At 45.9% G+C, this 18,229-nt stretch overlaps 1 protein-coding gene across 1 annotated transcript in view; it reads left to right on the top strand.

Moving 5' to 3' along the window:
- The window catches only part of ODAD4 (outer dynein arm docking complex subunit 4), a 300,717-nt gene that overhangs the window by 46,240 nt on the left and 236,248 nt on the right, over positions 1-18,229 (top strand). The window contains exon 3 of the mRNA XM_069634493.1: positions 1,687-1,840. Within this exon, the coding sequence (XP_069490594.1) occupies positions 1,687-1,840 (154 nt within the window). The remainder of the gene's footprint in view (positions 1-1,686; positions 1,841-18,229) is intronic.

Below are 18,229 nucleotides of genomic sequence, written 5' to 3'. Positions count from 1 at the left end.
GGGGCGAAGCCCTGGCGTTACATAAATGAATGCCATATTGCACAAGTGTGCAGCAAAATGACTCATTGGTCGGCTTTATTGCCCACCTGTCCAATTCCGCGTGGCTGTCCATGGGCTGAGGCCGTGTCATCATACCAAAATGCCATCCAGTTCCCCAGAGAATAGAATACAAAATGGAACTGCTGGACTGGATCAACACGGTCGATAAAGCCCAGGCGAACAAACTAACCACACATTTGCAGCCGAGCTACAACAAACTGAAAGTTCCACTACTATATTGTTCGAAATTTCCAGACAAAGGCCTCATGAAAATCTTTTTGAGAGCACGCCTGAACTTACTGCCAACACGGGAAATCCTCTGTATCAGGCTGCAGTCCGGGTCTAAAGAATGCAGGCTATGTGTGACACCTGAAGAACCCGGAAAACCTGAGACATCTATTGTTGCACGGCAAAGCACTAAACCAGGAAAGAGTTGCCTACCTCTCGCCTCTTGGGATGGCCTCTTCGGTTCTGGAGGAAGATGTCTGGTGCAACCGTCTATTGTGTGGGGAAAATCCTAAATGGACCAACACTGCAGCAAAACCTTTGACCATCGCCCTCAGCAAAATCAATCCGCAGGGAAACCAAAGTGCGGTAGGCTGCTAAGCATGAGAAACCTCATGACTACGAAGAAACTTCAAAGTTCAGTTCTTCCTTGTAAAAGTCACAATGTGATTATATAGCATGTAATAGCAGTTAGAAGCTATTGCCAAAGGACATGCCCCATATTATGGAAGAATTACTTCATTTCTTCCCATCGGGTGGCAAAGCCCTGGCGTTACATAAATGAATGCCATATTGCACAAGTGTGCAGCAAAATGACTCATTGGTCGGCTTTATTGCCCACCTGGCCAACTCCGCGTGGGTGTCCATGGGCTGAGGCCGTGTCATCCTACCAAAATGCCATCCAGTTCCTGTAGTACTGGCAAGTAGGGTGGGATTGGCATGTCCTCACGCTAATGCAGGCAGCTCTACTCCCCTAGTGGGATGTTCCCTGCTGTTTGGAGCCACAACCTGGTACCACCAGCAATTTACTGTGGGTGGCAGTGGACTTCTGGGCTTTAGCACTGCTACCGCATGGTTGCCCATTACTGCCCATTCCATGATGGCACTCTACCTGTTCTATAGTGCATGACACTCGCATATTATCCCTAGCAGAAGCTTCCCGTTGGACCTTATTCTAGTGTATGGTATCGAACACAGAACCATGCCCATTTTGTAGAAACAAGGGTTTGGGGCCATTTGCTTAAAAAGTGGCAACGAGTGCATTTGTATAGAACCTGTCAATTGCTTCTTATGTTTATCCCAATGCCGCGCATCATCTCCCAAAGCGGGGACTGGAATCCGTGAACCGTTAGCAGAGTGTCCGTAAGTTGTAGTCTGATTCCCTCCCTACTCCCCAGGAACCCATAGGCCTTAACTACACTCATCCTAACAGAGTTAATGAAGGTGTTGAACCTTTACTTCTGGCTCGTTTATGGTTTGTTCATCCTGCACCACAAGACCACGAACAATTAGTCACCCAGTTCAAAGGTTTACCTGCATGTTCTATGCTGCGAATAATGACCTTCATCTCCAGACTTGATCAAGAATTCTGTGGATTTGTGGTGTCGCCTTCTACCCTAACACTGCGTTTTCTCTTCATAGGGGCTGTACCAAAAAGCAGAGGCACTCTACGCCATGGGGGACTTCGAATTTGCCCTTGTATTTTACCACAGAGGAAACAAAGTCCGTCCAGAGCTGCGGCAATTTAGGCTGGGCATACAGAAAGCTCGGGAAGCCATTGAAAACTCTGTCGGAAGTAAGTTCTGCAACATTTTGTGGTATATTGACAGGAAGTTGTCATAATCTTGCAGTGCCAGTCAGCAGTGAGCAGCTACCGAGTGATTGACTTCTCCCTCCCTGCACAGCTTTCATTTTTGTTAACCATTTCAAGTGAACACATTGATGACCAACACAAGTATAGCCTTGCAATTTGTGGCTTGATAGTTTGCACCCTTGACGAATCTGCTCACCATTCTATTTTCTATCTTCTCCTATACTGTCCCCATGTGACCCACTGTGATTCTACACGCTGGGATTGGCTCCCAGGTGTCCCATTGTATTTTGGCTCCCGGGCACTCTCCTGTAATTTTGTTCCTCTGGGGGTTTATTCCCTGCTGTCCCACTGTGATTCCAGCCCGTGGTACTGAATGCAATTAGTGACCCATCCTGATCCCATTTAAATCATTTGGCTGGCTCCTAGATATCGCACATAGACCTCGTAGCATGTTGAGTTGTTCCTAGTGACCCCACAATGAACCTCCCCTCTATGGAATTCCTGCTTTGAAATCTCCTCAGGAACTATTCTCATCCACTCTCTACTTGGTAGACACTATTGCATGCTCTGCTCTCTATGCCTTCTTTGTCTCCATTGTGTTCCATCGCTCTCATCTAGGGTTAGTCGCTGCACGCTGCCAGAGGGTAGCAGCCCATACAAAGGTGCCTCAGGACATTTCCTCACAAGTACCTCACCATCCACGGAGCACCCCTACTGAGACATCAGCATTAGCCACACAGGATGGATGCTCCAAGTTGTACATCGCTCCCTCCACTAGCCACACTGCACAAACATTTCCAACCTCTAAGCTCAAACGCATTATACGCATGCCAACTAAGCCCCCACACTTGAATAACACGCTCAACAGACATCAAATAAAACAAAACTACATCGCTACAGTAAACCTGCATCAGTGGCATGACACAAAATATGGGGGCCCCCCTGCAAGCCCTGCTGAGGGCCCAACCACCACTGGCCCACACCCCGCTCGGCATGGGCAGCATGGGTCCCTGTGCACCGCGGGGCCCCTTTTATGACAGTGACTGGCCTATCAAAGTCCCAGCAGATGTATCCTAGCACCACGGACATCTGTGGATCCTCTTTGGACACAACTGCCACTATTCCTGCAACAAAGAACACCTAGAAACAAACCCACATACTGCACTCTGGGTACTTCTGGTCTGCATCGGCACAGCAGCAGGGCGACCTGGCATTTTCCTCTCTACTCGTTAAACTAACACAAACCTTTTCCGATCCACGAGAGTGCCTGGTAGCCATGCAAAGGGCCGCGGTTGGCAGTAGAAATTCAAGCAACATAACGTGAGTATATAGCCCATTCACCCCCCAGAAAGTAGCGTTCAGACACAGATTTTTAGAAATGAGGCTGATTTGGAAAATGACATGCAGAGATTTGATTTCTTGTTTATTTTTACACAGAAATGTACGAAATGTGCTAAAAGAGGGTAATTATTTGATTAATTTGACCAGTTTGTCACCATTTCCTCTCAAGAAAGAATTCTGCACGTTTTAGGTTGCAATAACCTTTGTTTGCTATTACATGAACAGGTATCTATTTATAGTATGTTAAAATGTCGCTTCATGTTTATTGCTAAATTTCCTGCTCATCTTGACACAACTCTGCATGCTGTGGCAGGTTGGAAGAAGGAGTCGGCCACACTGAGGTCATTATTCCATATCTTTAATGAAATTATAAATAAAAGGCCTAACTTTCCCTATTGGTAGAGGGAATACTCTACCCATCTAAAGCAACTAAAGGTGCTCGCCAGTTGTCGGAAAGTCCAAAGTAAATGTGTCCTCTGTCCAAACTAACTCTATCTGACACTAGCACTATATCTAACTAAGTTAAATAGGCCAGGAGAGTGTCCTGTAGATGCCTGGTCTTCTCTTCTCTCTACATAGTCTCTTTATTTACAACCTTTCTCTGTGGTACAGATATTGCTTAGCATAGTCTCTGAGATCAGTTCTTGTAGTTCTTCAAAGACACTCTTGGCTTTGTGCTTTCTGTGGTCCTATATTTAGAATGTTTTCTCTGGCTGTGGTTCCTCATACTCTTGTCATCCTTTATATACTCTTCCCTTGTTTTAATTTCAGGCTTTCCTGAGTTGGGTTTATCTTTACCCTTTTTAAGGCTTCCCTTGTAATTCATTCTGTCTTAGACTCACTCCCCTTTGTATCCTGTTTAAGGGTTATCTTCCCTTCCTCGCAGGCCTCTGCTTGTTCCCCACCTGGATTGGATAAACCCCTTTTGTAAATTCGTTTCACTTCTCTTGTTAACTGGCTTCCCTTTTAATATCTCCATATCTCCTCTTCAGGATTGAGACAAGTGTCTCTCGTCTTATAATAACCTTCTTCCCCAACCGGGTTATTCATTACTTGTTTTCTCTGCTTTTTACAATACCAATTACACAGTCTTACCTTTACTTTTTCGTCCTTGGAACTGGGACGAGTTTCTTCAGATGGATAATCGTGCCCAGGGGCCTCCCACTTCTCCCGTTTCCCCTGGTACCTCTCTGTATGCAGGGGAAGATGGCGGGGTGCGGCTCTCACTCGGGTATGCTTTCTCGTGCTTCTCGGCCGTCTGCTTCTCGTTCTCAGTTCCTCATTGGGTCTCTGCCTTACAGTGAAATAGATTATTGGAAGCTATCAACACTTCCAGCAATGGTGATATCGGCGTCATTGTTCAGGCATCCTGCCATCACGCTGCACTTGTGGTTACACCACAAGCGGATACCTTGTTCCTTCTGTCCTCGTCACAATGCTTTCCTCGCATCTGCACACGCTGGACCTCCGGCATTTCATGCTGGCGTTTTAAGCCTCATTGAAAGTAGGCGCAGGCGACAACTTGCCTTTGCTCCACCTCCACAAGGCTTGATGATGTCAGGGGGCTTCCCCTGCACACAAGGTTCTCCTTCTCCTCTCATTGGACGTGTCCCAGTTAAATATGTGTCTCTTGTTAAAGAGACATCTTCCTTTTTTCCCCACGTGGGTTTTTCTTTGCATTGCCTTCAGCTAAATGAAAAGATGTCACATTATTTGTTATAATAGGAAGTCCCGTGTATGTGGCCATAATAGGTGGTTTAGCTTGTTTCTTCTGAATGGGAGTCCATGTCCCCTAAGGGGGAATATCTCCCGGTGAGGTAGTACTTGCCTCAACCCCTAGGGAGGGTCTTAAGGAGCAGACTCACCTCCCACTCCTCACGGGTGAGTCTGCCCATTGGGGAGAAGGGACGAATACCTGAAATTTGTCACAATGCTTAAAGCCATGCACAGATTGGCACCACTGAATTTGGAATTACTCCCCACACCATGAAGTTTGGAGTTTACCCTACCTTGGTACACCTTAACCAAATAGGTATTTATGAGCAGAGTGGGTGGTGGCCATGTACAGACTACCAATGAGCCAGGAGGATTGTGTGTGACATCCAGGGGACAGGACGTTAGAGGGTGCAGAATACTGGAGATTAACTGACTAGAAGGGCGGGTGAACATCGAGAAAGGGCTTAGAAGAGGGGATTGGGTTAAATCAGAAGAGGAATGGATAGAGCTAACAGGAAGGCCAGGGAAAAGGCAGGGAAACTATTCAAACGTCCACCAAGGAAGAATTTTGAAAGCCCTGGAGAAGAGGAGGAGTCATAAGCAAATAGCAGGATCAAGTGGTGCAGCCCAACAGACGATGTGTTAGATTAAATGGGCTGGACCCGTAGGCATGGGATGTGAGAATTAGGTGGTTAGTAGGAACACAGGTAGGGGGGGCAGCTGTGATACGTTAGAAGGCTAGAAATTACCTTTCACTGAATTATATACCATACATTTTTGTGACCTTGGAACAATGAAAAGCTGAGCTCGTTCTGACCGAATTGGATCCGGGGACTTTCAAGCTGTACATATTGTGCTTATCTTGGCAGATTAGTAGATTACACTGATCATTTTATTTCTGATGATTGTGTTAGTGTTATTGTCAATTAGTGTTAAAAGCTACTATAAATAGATACCAAGAATCTTTATTTTAAGCTGTCAAAGCCAATGCCTGGTTGGGATAGCTCAGTGTGAACTAATTTCATTGTAGCAAGAATGTTTAGAAGCTGGTTTAGGCAAACCTTAAATTAAGCTGGCTCTTACAAATCCCGGCCAAACTTTTAGAGGCATAGGCCAGTCATACTATTTGTCATACTATTTGTCAGATATTTTTCCACCAGACTCGTACTCATTTTGTCAGTTGCGATATGAGGCTGGGCCAGGTCACTGATGTGAAACTGACTAGCCTCCATTCCTTAAAGGCTTTCACAAAAACTGACCTGTTCTGAAGTCTCCTCATTTTATCTTTGCTGTTTGTACCCCTCATGCCTGACTTCAATTAAGCTTCCACACACGGATAAAAGGTGGAGCAGGAGAGCACACTCTGAGCGAGGCAAAGCACATGAAGGAACAGCATTTGTCAGATGGCAGCTGAACGAGGGGAGAAAGACGGCAAACCAAGAAGGGTGCGAAGAATCCTGCATTGTGTGTCAGATACCCGGGGGCCTCATGCATGGCTGACCAAGTCAGGGAGGAGCAGCAACTGCCGCGGTACCATCCTTGGCTCCAGGATCAAAGCAGCACCAGAGAGATCAAGACAGATGGTGAGTTGGGTAGACCGATGCAAGACCGGTCTGTGTTGAAGTCAAGCTTGCAAGTAGCAACATTGTATAAGGAGCGCAAGACTGAAGATTGGTAACGAATGTGATGAAAGACACGAGGACATGTTAATTGCTGATGGATGTTTGAACTTGAACAGAGAAAGATACAATACCAGTAACATAGTGGTCCGGCACCGCAATTGTGCTCAATCGAAGGTCTCAGGTATCCAGCCAAGAAGTTGCAAAAGGGAAAGTAAAAGAGGAGAATGAGAAATGAAGTGAATTGATGTGATCCTGCGACAGTTTAAGCGAAATCCATCACACAATCAAAAGTCTTTGATTTTTGATACAAAGAGGAAAGCTTAGAAATTGAGATTAAGTGGTCCGAGCCCGAACGAGGGAGACCAGTTGTGAACATTGTGCTAAAAGGGGGTCCGAGCCTGAAGGAGGGAGACCCATGGTGAACAGTGGACCTAAAATCCTGATAAGAAAGGAACTTTGGTGCTTGTTTTGTTACGTCAGGCCCTCTGCAATAAGACTTTTATTTGGAAAGAGACTTTGGCACAGAAGGCCCTGATACCTATGCTTTGAACTATATCCTTGTGGGAGAGAAGCCAGAGTGTATGCGAAGCTGAAGCGTGCCACCTTGTCCCATGCTGAAAACGTGGGGAACGGAAGCTAACTGCTCAACTTTCCTGACATATCATTTTTTTTAACACTTTTCTTTTTGCATACATTGTTGTCCTACACATTTGTATTTAGAACTAAGGAATGGCAACAGTTTTATTAGTATTGGCCCTTTTATTTTGACAGAGATTTCTTTGTGGAAAGGTCCTTCTAGAGTATTTCTCCAGGCGCCAAACCAGGTTTGGTCTCTTTGTTCATTCGCCTTTGGCGGGCTCCAAGGGTGAGGACCGCCTCAGACTCACGAGTGTCAGGGGTGGGCAGGAAGTGAGGGAGGTGCCCGAAACTCCCCGTGCTTAGTCTCCTAGGAGACCCAAATGCACTCGGTGGGGATTGGCTGGCTGACTGTCCGGCAAGGACAGCCACCCTGCTGGGTGAGTGACAGCTAGGCTGGAATGAATGGGAGAGAACTGAAAAAAAGGCAAGTGTCTTGGCTTGGAAGGCAGTGTCAACCACTGGAATGAAGGAACCGAAGAGCTTGAAGAGGACAGCTGCTGCAACCTCTGGACCATTGGTCTGGCCGGTGAAGCCCTGCTGCAGGTCCGAATCGCCAAGTTCACATAGACATAGGAGCCCCTGTAAGGACGACTTCTCCCTTTGAGTCGGTGGAACCAATCAACTCACAAGTAAGCCACCTGGACACCTATCCCGGAGCTGGTTGAATTTCCTCAGAGTTGCTGCAGGAAACCGTAGAACCAGGGTGAGGGGCACCAGTTTGTGTGCTTTACTCACAGCCACCGAAATTGAAGTTTACCAAGTGCTAGCTTTTTGACCAGTCCCAGTGCAGTGCAGGAGTCCCCCCAACGTCCTCCCTCTTGTCCCCACGACTGAGGCACAGGAACAGCGAGATCTGCAGGAACTGCCAGGAACAGAAGTCATCGGCTGCATCTTTTTCTTCATTAAAAGGTACTGTGAAAGAGAGTACTTGCCTCTCGCGGTGAAAGTGTTTGAGACTTTTGCAACTCGCAGGCCTAATCAGCTTGTGACCCCACATATGATTCTTATTTTTACAAACTACTTCCAAGAACTTGTGCAGAGACTTTACCGTTTACTTACCAGAACGTCTTTATCCTATCTAAGACTTTAGCCCATTGATTTTGGCCTAGCTTATTGAATTGAATTGACTCTTCTGGTGAACTCAAAGTATTTGCACTGTCTAAGAATAAGTGTAACCTTTCATGTTCTAATAATCTTTGCCTTTTCCTCTTCTTGAAAAGTATTCTGAAATAGTATTGAAGTATATTTGTGTGTGATTATATTGCCTCCTTCTTATGAATGTTTTATAACTGACAGATAAATAAATTAATAAGCATTTATTAAAGAAACCTTGAGTGTAAGAGTTTATTTGAACACTTGTGATTGTAGGCCTCTGTGTAACATCATTACTGCTCACATTCCCCTCTTGAGATAAGCCTGGCTGCTCAGCTCCGCTACCAAAACTGTGTAGTACAGACTAATACCAAAGGTTGGTTTGCTTACACCTGTAGTCCTAGTTGTGTGTAGTGGTACTGCATACAAACTTTGCCTAACACCTGGGCGATGTGTAGTATTTGCATGTCAAAGTGCAGAGTACAGTTATGATGTTTTGCACTATGACTTTTTTAGCACATGCAGCACCTAATAAAATACCAAATAAATATATATTGTGCAGAAGGTTGATTTATTGATTGGTTTTCATTTGGGGGCGTTAGCGACAACAATTTCTGCAAAGCACCTAGATATACAAATCAGAGCACTAACCATGACCCGGTTTAAGTTTGACTGGATTCTGTTACTCGTAGGTTTGCTTTTCCTTTATAAATGTGGAGTGGTAAGTGACAGAATGCAAAAATAAGATGACTGGTTTGGATGCCCTGTTCACACCTGTTCCTGGAAAACATGAGATGTCTGCAAAGTATGCCGTGGGCTAGTTCTATTATTAATGAAGGTAGCTTGCCTTTTTTATTATTGGAAACCGGTATCTGGCTTGCTTTACATAATGTAAATAAAATGTGCAGTTTCACACAAAGTAAAACATTTTTGGCTTTCTCATATAAGCGGAAAACTCTTTACCTTTCTAAAAGTAAATAGTTAACCTTTCTTTCACAAATGCCCCAATCAGCTGGGGAAATCTTTTGTGGGGACTTTGCCCATCACAGTTAACAGCCCAAACACTATCAGTTTCTACACGTGCCCCTATGGCTCAATCCCGACAAATTGCTGCCTACTGGACACTACAACCCTTATCTGACCATTGCACTGTAAATTACAGCTTCAAGGATTTCCACAGAATTAAATGTAATCGAGAGCCGGGCAGCAAGCCCAGTCTAGACTCTGGCCCAAACACCCCTTAAAACCAAACAGGCTTTTCTCAGTGGACAACTCGGTAAACATGTGGGAGGTTGAACGTCCTACTCACACATCCTGGAGGAACGCTCTGAGTGCAAAAGTCCAAGCTTTTTTTTCTGGCACTCCAGCGTCTTGAAACTCTTGACTGCTGTGCCAGGGTAGAGATAATGAGAGAGAACATTCAGGCTTCTTACCTGCAAACCTAAGTAGGCCTGGGGCCTTCTCACGCAGTTCAAAGTTCCAAATCCCTTTCTTTCCTACACATGACGGGACTCCTGACCCCATTAAACAAATTCTCCTTGAAAATAAGTAGTTCCTGTCTTAATTCTGCAATTTGACTTTGCAAGACCTGCAGCTTAGGTCCATTCTCTCACTCTTTTGTAATTTCAGTCGCCCCTGATGGGTTATTGGACTCTCTTACCCCCTTGGGGTGTCCTTCTCTCTGATGTTTCGGTCGCCCCTCGGGGGTTGTTCTCGCGTTCACCCCCTCAGATTGTTATGGTTACTCTTGGATTTCTTGTAGCCCTCTTTGGGATGGTAACTTCATCTCCATCTGCCTGAGGCTGCCTGCAGAGGTAAGGGGACCTGAACAAAGCATCCAGGATCGATCTAGGGACTGTCTCTGTGACCTCTAACAAAGTTACTTCCGGGTTATTTTGGGTATATAAGCACTGTCCTTAAGGCGTCCATTCGCTCGGGCGTCCAGAGCAAAGTGAAGACAGAGCTAAGGGTTGCTACTATATCCTTCTCTATTTCATTCTGTGTTCCCTGTTAGCCCCTGTTAAGGGAAGAGAGAGCTACCGGTTGCTGCTATATGCTTCTCTCCCTGTGAGCCCCTGTCTGTCAAAGGTTGCCACAAAAAAGGCTTGCATACAGCACAAAAGCAACATTCAAATAGAATTCCAGCACAACACTCCACTAAAACAACTAATTGCATACACCTGCACCTGGGAGGACCCCTAGCTTCCTAATTACTATACAGTCTCTCCACATGGTGCTCCTAACCTATAATGCATTCACTCCTGCTCTTTCTGCTGCTCCTCCTACTTAACTCTCCCTACAATCACGCTACAACGTCCTCCTTTCCTATCCCGATTATAAAACTCACAACTTGGAACTCCCACTACTCCATCTCTCTTCCACCTCCTTCCTACAAAGTAGACAAGCTAACCATACCTCGTCTAAACATATCCACCTCGCGTCTCTTCGTCTGAGTCTTCTCTACTTTTCTTTATCTCATCAACTGAACATTGCACTCTGGAATGCTCAGTCTGTATGCAACAAAACTTCCATCACTGACTAGTTTCACTCCAGCTCTCCTCCCCTGGACCTACTTGCTGTTACTGAAACCTGGATTTCTCCATCAGACATTGCCACTCTGGCGGCCCTTGCACGACTCCAAACTATCCATCATTCACGCTCCTTGACTGACTGGCAGAGGTGGAGGCTTAGGACACCTACTCTCTTTCCACCTCAATGCCTAACAAATCTCCAATGCCACATCCTCTCCAACCTCTTTTGAATTCACCATCTCTACTATTTATCGGCCTCACTCGGTTCACATCATCTCCATCTATCACTCTCCTGTTCCCAGTGGACCATTCTTTGATGACCTTGGGCAACTCCTTGATTCTCTTTCCACTAAACATCACCTCATTCTCTTAGGTGACTTTAAGCTTCCTCTCCAACCACATCTCAGAAATCTGAACTTCACTCTTTTCTTAGTGACTATGCTTGCCACTCTATACATAACCTACCTACCCACACACGGGGTAACTCTTTGGATCTCGTATTCATCCCCCCCCTCTCAGCCACCGCTACTACTACTGTCACAGTATCCATATATGATCACTCAATGGTTTCCACCACCATCACCTTTCCACCCTCTGACCTTTCCTCACCACTTGCTTCACCTATTACTAAAAGGACTTTTAAACCTTCTGCCATTCCCCCTTTTCTCTCTGACCTCCAGTGCTCACTCTCCTGCTTCACTCCTGATGCCTCTTCCATCAACTCTGCATTCTTCAGCTTTGATTCCCTTCTGTATGACTCATTCTCCTCTCCCTTCCCACTGCTTACTTTCAGCCTATAAGTCTCTGCATCCTCAGTTGTGGGTCAACCCATTCACACGCTCTCTTTGCACAGACATGCATTGGCTGCTGCGCAAATGGAGGCGTACCCACTCGCATTAGGACTTGCAACTCTGCCACAAACGCTCTAAGGTCCACTCTTGATAGAGCAAAAAGGGAATTCTACCCTAACCCTCTTTGACTCACTACAACCATCCTCGCTGGCTACAGGACACCCTAAACTCGCGCCTCCCTCCACCGAAATCTATGACCATCAACTCCACTCTCACAGCTAATGACCTAGCTGAATACTTTGCTGCAAACATTTCCAAAATTAGAGACTCTCTCCTGACCTTCCACACACTCCCTCCTCCTACATTTTACACTCCACCTACTCTACCATCATCCTCTGCCTCTATCTCCCACTTAAGTCACACTAATACTAAATCCTATCACTACTGATGAAGAGTAAATCCTCTTGTGCCCCATCAGGCCCTCTTGCTAGTCAAGCCTATTGCCCCCTTAGTGCCTGTTTAGCGGCCTCTCACCGCGCTGAACTCTTCAACCTGTCCTTCGACTCTGCTTGCTTTCCCTCTGTTTTCAAAACAGCCACAGTCATCTCTCGCCTAAAAAAGCAAGGGGCTGGCCCGAACCTACCAGCTAACTTGTGCCCTGTGTTTCTCCTTCCGTACTACTCTAAAGTGCTTGAATGGGTTGTGTTCAACTGTCTTACCAATTTCTTAGACATGCAGAACATTTGAGAGCCCCTACAATCAGGTTTGTGCTCCTATCATGAAAACCGCTCTACTGAATGTGTCCAACTTCATCGCCTCTGCTAAGCACTCCAACCTATCTTCTAGACATGTCTGCTGCATTTGACATTGTCGATCACTCTGATCTCCTTAATACTCTTTCTTTTTGGGATTCGCAATCAAGCCCTTGACCTGATTGAATCCTACCTTGTTATTCACCAATTCTCTTGTCTCATGGAGCAACAACACTTCTCAACTCACTCCTCTAACTGTTGGTGTACCACAAAGTTCTGTCTTGTGTCTGCTCCTCTTAACACTCTACACCTCTGCTCTGGGGGCAGTAATTTCCTCCTTTGGGTTCTCATCCAAACTCTTTGTGGGTGACACCCAAATCGTCTTCTTTTTTCCTGAACTCTCCTGTGATCTCTCTATCAAAATTTGCAGTTGTCGCTTTGCCATTAAATATCAGATGGCTTCACACTCTCTAATGTTAAACTCTATCAAAACAGAGGGGCTCTTCTTCCCTGCCAAAAGCTGTCTCTCATCTCTTCCTCTGCCTATCTAGTTCCCACATGACACTCTCCTCTACTCTTCTTCAGCTAGAAACCTCTCTGTCATCTATTATGCTTCTCATACCTTCTCCACTTTCATCTAAAAAACTGGAATGGCAGCTCGCCTCAATCCCTCCCCGCCCCCCATCATGGTCACATCCCGAGCACAGATGGCCATACCGCCTATCTGCGCTTAAAAATGTCCAATGTTCATTGTCCTTAATCTATGTATGTCCACTTATGTATTGTCCCCAGTGACTTTTCCATTTACTACCCTCCACAACCTGGTCAGAATGTCCCTCTAACTCACCCCATTCCATTATAAGAAGCTCACTGCTTCCCGTCAAGTCTGATTTCTTATCCATTGTACATTCTGTTGTGACCAAAAGAGCATTGTTCCTTCTGTATATAAATAAATACATTTGCAAAAAACCACAAAAAAGTAGCTCTGGGGATTTCTCTCAGTCTTTGCTTGTATATAGCCCCACCGGGCCCCGTGGATAGATGATCCACTGTATTAGTGTTCTGACCTTCCTCTGGATGGAGCTGGAGCTCTGCCACCCTCCTGCCTCTTCTTATTGTGAACACGTTCCTGCTATTCCGCTCTGTCTACCATTGGGGAGGAAGCTGCTCCTTCCATCTGGGAACTACACTTCTCGGTCTTTGGTCGCCTTAGACTGGACACATCTGTTTCAACATGCCAATCTGCCGTCTGGATTGTGGCTCAGTCTCTCTAAATGCGAGAGCTCGGGACCCGGGCCTCTACTGCTCCTGGGATCGTCAGAGTTCTGCAGGCTTCCACCTCTCTCCGCCCACCACACAGATGTTATGGTCCTACCTCCAGGATGTGTCCATGCTATAGCGGCAGCCTCCTCTATGCACAGCCCCTCTCGCACTGGCCTTCTGGCAGCTGCCGACCTGTTCTGCACTAGTTCTTCCTCTTGAGGTAAGGGTCTTGTCCATTATGTCTCCCCTACAATGAAAGGGAGAATCCCATTGGTCTTGTGGTTCAGGTCTCCAGGAGGGGAGGGGGTCATCTGCACAACCAATCACATCTAAAGAGCCCTTGTCCTCAATATAGTTATCAGTTCCCATGTATTCAACAACCATTTGAGACATTGGTATTAAGGGAGGTGTTACAGATTGGTTCACTGGAAAGTCCTTGTCCCCTATGGGGCATCACTCCCAGTGGGATCCTGCTTGCCCGCTCCCCTACGGAGTATTTTGTGTAGTGGGCTCACCTCCTTAGCCCCATAGGGGTTGGCTCCATCTTGGGGGTGGGGGGGATGGCGGATTCTCTTGATTAGTCACAGTATCCAGTGGCCTCCCTTTCCCTCCTAACCCGTGAACAAGAGAAAACTGTTCATTAGAACAGTGTAGTGCGAATACACTGTATTCTGAGACGAGATATTAGTCATCACTGACTTTAGCTCACACTGATTTGTGGTTTCTTGCTTCATTTCCCTTGAGGTTCTTGCCACCAAAATAAACCCAAACAATGAATGACTGACACAATGATGAGTAGAATGAGCTTTTAGTGCCACTCGGGTTCTTTATTGGATGCACAGTAATATCTAAAGAAGGGACACATTCACTCTAGAAAGCCAGTGTACTACCCCATCTTTATACTCCTTTTGTTGATCAGATTAAGAGACATCCCTACAGACCATGTGCAGGTGTATTTTAGGTGATCTGTCTCCAAAATTAATAATCAGTTTAAAGAGTCCCGTTTTCGGACATGAAACATCTGGGCATGATTACAGTAAAGAAGCCATCCCGCCGTCCAGATGTTTCGAAAATGGATCGAGTGTTTTATTCATTTATTTATTTTTGTTTTGTTTTTGCTTTTTGTTTTGAAGAATATAATACTAAATATAACCCTTGGAAAAGGGACGCAAACGAAGTGGCAATAGTCTTGCTTGACGCGGTGAAGGCCTTCGACTCAGTGAGATGGCCTTGGCTAATGGCGGCCCTGAAAGAATATGGAGTGGGACCCGGGTATTTGAGATGGTTGATGCTATTATATTGCTCGCCAATGGCCAGAGTCAAGACGGGATCGATCATCTCGGATAAATGGCAACTCAGTAGGGGTACCAGACAAGGCTGCCCATGGTCCCCGATGCTGTATATTCTTGCATTGGAGCCCTTAGCAAAATACCTGAGGCAACAATATGATGGAATGGGAGTCCACACCAGAGAGGGGCCACACCTCATATCACTATATGCAGATGACATGCTGCTATACTTGAAGTATCCAGAAGAAAACCTGCAATATATTCTAGAAGTAATGGAACGACTTGCGATATTCTCCAGCATAGCGGTGAACCCCAGGAAGTCGAGCATATTGCCCTTAGGAATATACAAGGGCATTGCGCAAGACAAACTGCCGATATTACAAATACCTGGGGAAACTAGCACATTTCGGTACCTAAGGATAGATATTTATCATGAGGTGGAAGAAGAACATAAACATAACACAGAGACAGCAGTAGCTAATATTGAGAATATCATGAAGTTCTGGGCGAAACTCCCCCTAGCTATGATGGGAAGGGCGGCATTGTTGAAAATGGCTGTCTTGCCTAGATTATTGCATTTTTTTTTTTTGTAAACATTCCATACTTGCCACCCAAACGCTTTTTTGGTAAATTACATAGTCTATGTAGAGGCTTTATCTGGCATAACACCAGGAACAGAGTCGCTCTATGGAAACTACAAAACGCGTACGAGAGGGGAGGGATAAAACTGCCCAACTTTGAAATATATCAGTTGGCAGGGCAGCTACACTATGTAGTCAAGTGGCTAAATGAGGATACAACAGCAAAGTCCAGTCTGCTGAGGGCCGAATGTGCACCCTTCTTCCTGAAGGAAATAATATGGCTACCAAGGCCAGAGCTGAAAGGACGACCGAAACTGTTAGAACTGGGTGGAAAACGTGGCAGAAGGCATGCCCGGGTCATGGAGAACCCGACACCGTGCTCCCCCCAAGTGCCGCTAGTTGCACTAAGGGGAGTAGATAAACAGCTAAGGAAAACGATACGTAGGCATTGGGAATCGGTAGGCATAGCAACACTGGGAGATGTGTGGCGGGAAGGGAGGGCACTGGAATTCACAACATTAATGGAGGAAGCCGGAGTGCACCTGGGGCAATACATTACCCACACCAGATTGGTAAAGCAGATAAAAGCTACATGGTCAGAAGTAGAGTTAGAAGAGCAACCAGACTCGGTTATAGAGACAATGTACGACATCTCGGAGGGAGGGCATGAGGTGTCCCGGATATATGAACTATTAATGTCCAGAGTGGGGAAGGAGGTGACCCAGCTAAAACGAGAGTGGGAGGAAGATGTAGGAGAACCAATGCAAGACGGGCAATGGGAAAGGGCACAGGGATACCACAAGAAAGTATCCAGGAACGCTAGACTACAACAGATCCAGCTATACGTAACCCACAGAGCGTACATGACCCCTCAAAAGATAGCTCAATTTCAAAATGCAGATACCCAAAAGTGCCCCAAATGCAGAGAAGAGAATGCAGGGATGACGCATATGTTCTGGGCATGCCCAGAGATCCAGAAATTCTGGGGGGAGGTTCATTACCACCTCTCTGAGAAAGGTATCAAACTAGATGTAGAATCAGTGTGGGCATGTTTTGTGGGAGGATTCACTAGGCCACGTAAAATGAAGCATATATGCAAACTCAAGGACTTGGCTTACATCCTAGCCAAACATAGAATAGCTATGGGGTGGAAAGCAGGCTAGAGGCCAAGGTTAGAAGTATGGTGGCATGATCTATTAAAATGGGCAGAAGCGGAAACCGCAGCATGGTATGATGCTGCCTACAAGGAGGAAGATGAAGAAGTGGGCGCGCTGATGGCCTGGAGACAGCTAATTGCTACACTAACTGAACCTGCACGCGGCAGCTTAAGCGAACACGACACCTCTAGGAGCACTGACGAAGAGGTGCCCCAGGAGGAATAAGGTTAAAAGCGCAACATGTAAGCTCGAGTTAAAGGGGGGGGGGAGGACGACAGTGACACCATAAGCTAATGTATATGATTATCGAAAAAGTTATATTGTCGCTTCCGGGCGTGCTGTGATGTTGTGTTTACTATGAGAAAACTTAAAAAAAACTTTAAAAAAAAAAAATATATATATATATATATCTCCCTTGGAAGAGTCGTGAGTATTTATTGGACAATCTGCAGATATATGAGGCTGTATAGCCTGCAGACTGTCCAGTATGCTACCGATGGCACAGCATACCTGCTGTCAGTTCCCCACACACCACCCAGGCTAGTTCATATGCTGTCATTCACGGGCCCATGCAAATCTATTTTAATAACAAAGGCAGGTTATATTAGCTTTATAGACTCTCAACTCGGCCTGCATCAATGGTTCTGGCCTCTCACGCCCCTTTAAATGCTGCCACGCAACTCGGGCTTCATGGCCCACCATGCCCGGTATGATCATTGCTGCAGGACTGTAAAGCTATATAATATTAATTTTTAGCACCCCGCCTAGGGCATCAGATGGCCTCCCAGCCAATTGGGAAGCTTCGAAAGGGGGCTTTATCTCATGGTAAAGCCCGGGTTCTGGGCCTCCTCGGAAGCGGGAGGCTGCCATCTTCCCTGTCGCCAGGCATCAGGTAAGGTCTACCTCTTTCCCTTGCCTTCCTCCCCTAATTTCCACCTCTCTCATCCACGTCCCCACACCTCCATCCCAGTCCCACTTACCTAGAGGGCTTCCTTGTCCGTAGCCGGTGCCAGCAACATTCAGTGTTCCTGGCGCTTTCCCACCATGATAATCGCTGACATAGAAAGGGAGAAGGAACTGCGTGTAGTTCCCTTGCCCCTAGTCCATGGCGGGCATCTTGTTTTGTAGGTTTTCTTTAAGTTGAGAAAAGGAACCACGCTGTTTCTCAACTTAAAAAAACAAACTATTAGGATCCCGGAAAAGCATTCTTGGATGCTAATAGTAATAAACCCCATCGTGCGGGGTCATTACTGGGTCTGGTAAGGCCCTGGGGTAACTCGACCCAGTAAAGCCCCTGCTTGTCAGTGTTTATTGATTAAATAATGATAAAGCCATTGGGAGGTGTTCTGATGAAAATTGCAGCCAATTCTGTTCTATTTCCAAAACTACTTTTATGAAGTAGATGCTCTATTATGTGATGGCACACCTTTTTAAAATTATTTTTCCTTTTAATTGTATATTCTTTAATATACATTTTTGGGGTATTTGTCACATGCCTTTGGAATGGGACTTCGAGTGTGGGAAGGGGATTGCTTCAAAGTACGATAGTTGGTATACAGATTGCATGTAAGAAGCATTTTAAATGTGTACCTTCTAG

Source organism: Ambystoma mexicanum, chromosome 13 (assembly GCF_040938575.1).
Source record: "Ambystoma mexicanum isolate Mex_15411 chromosome 13, UKY_AmexF1_1, whole genome shotgun sequence".
In the NCBI taxonomy this organism is placed as follows: Eukaryota; Metazoa; Chordata; class Amphibia; order Caudata; family Ambystomatidae; genus Ambystoma; species Ambystoma mexicanum.
The sequence above is the reverse complement of the archived record's forward strand: the minus strand, read 5'-3'. Positions and strand labels throughout refer to the sequence as shown.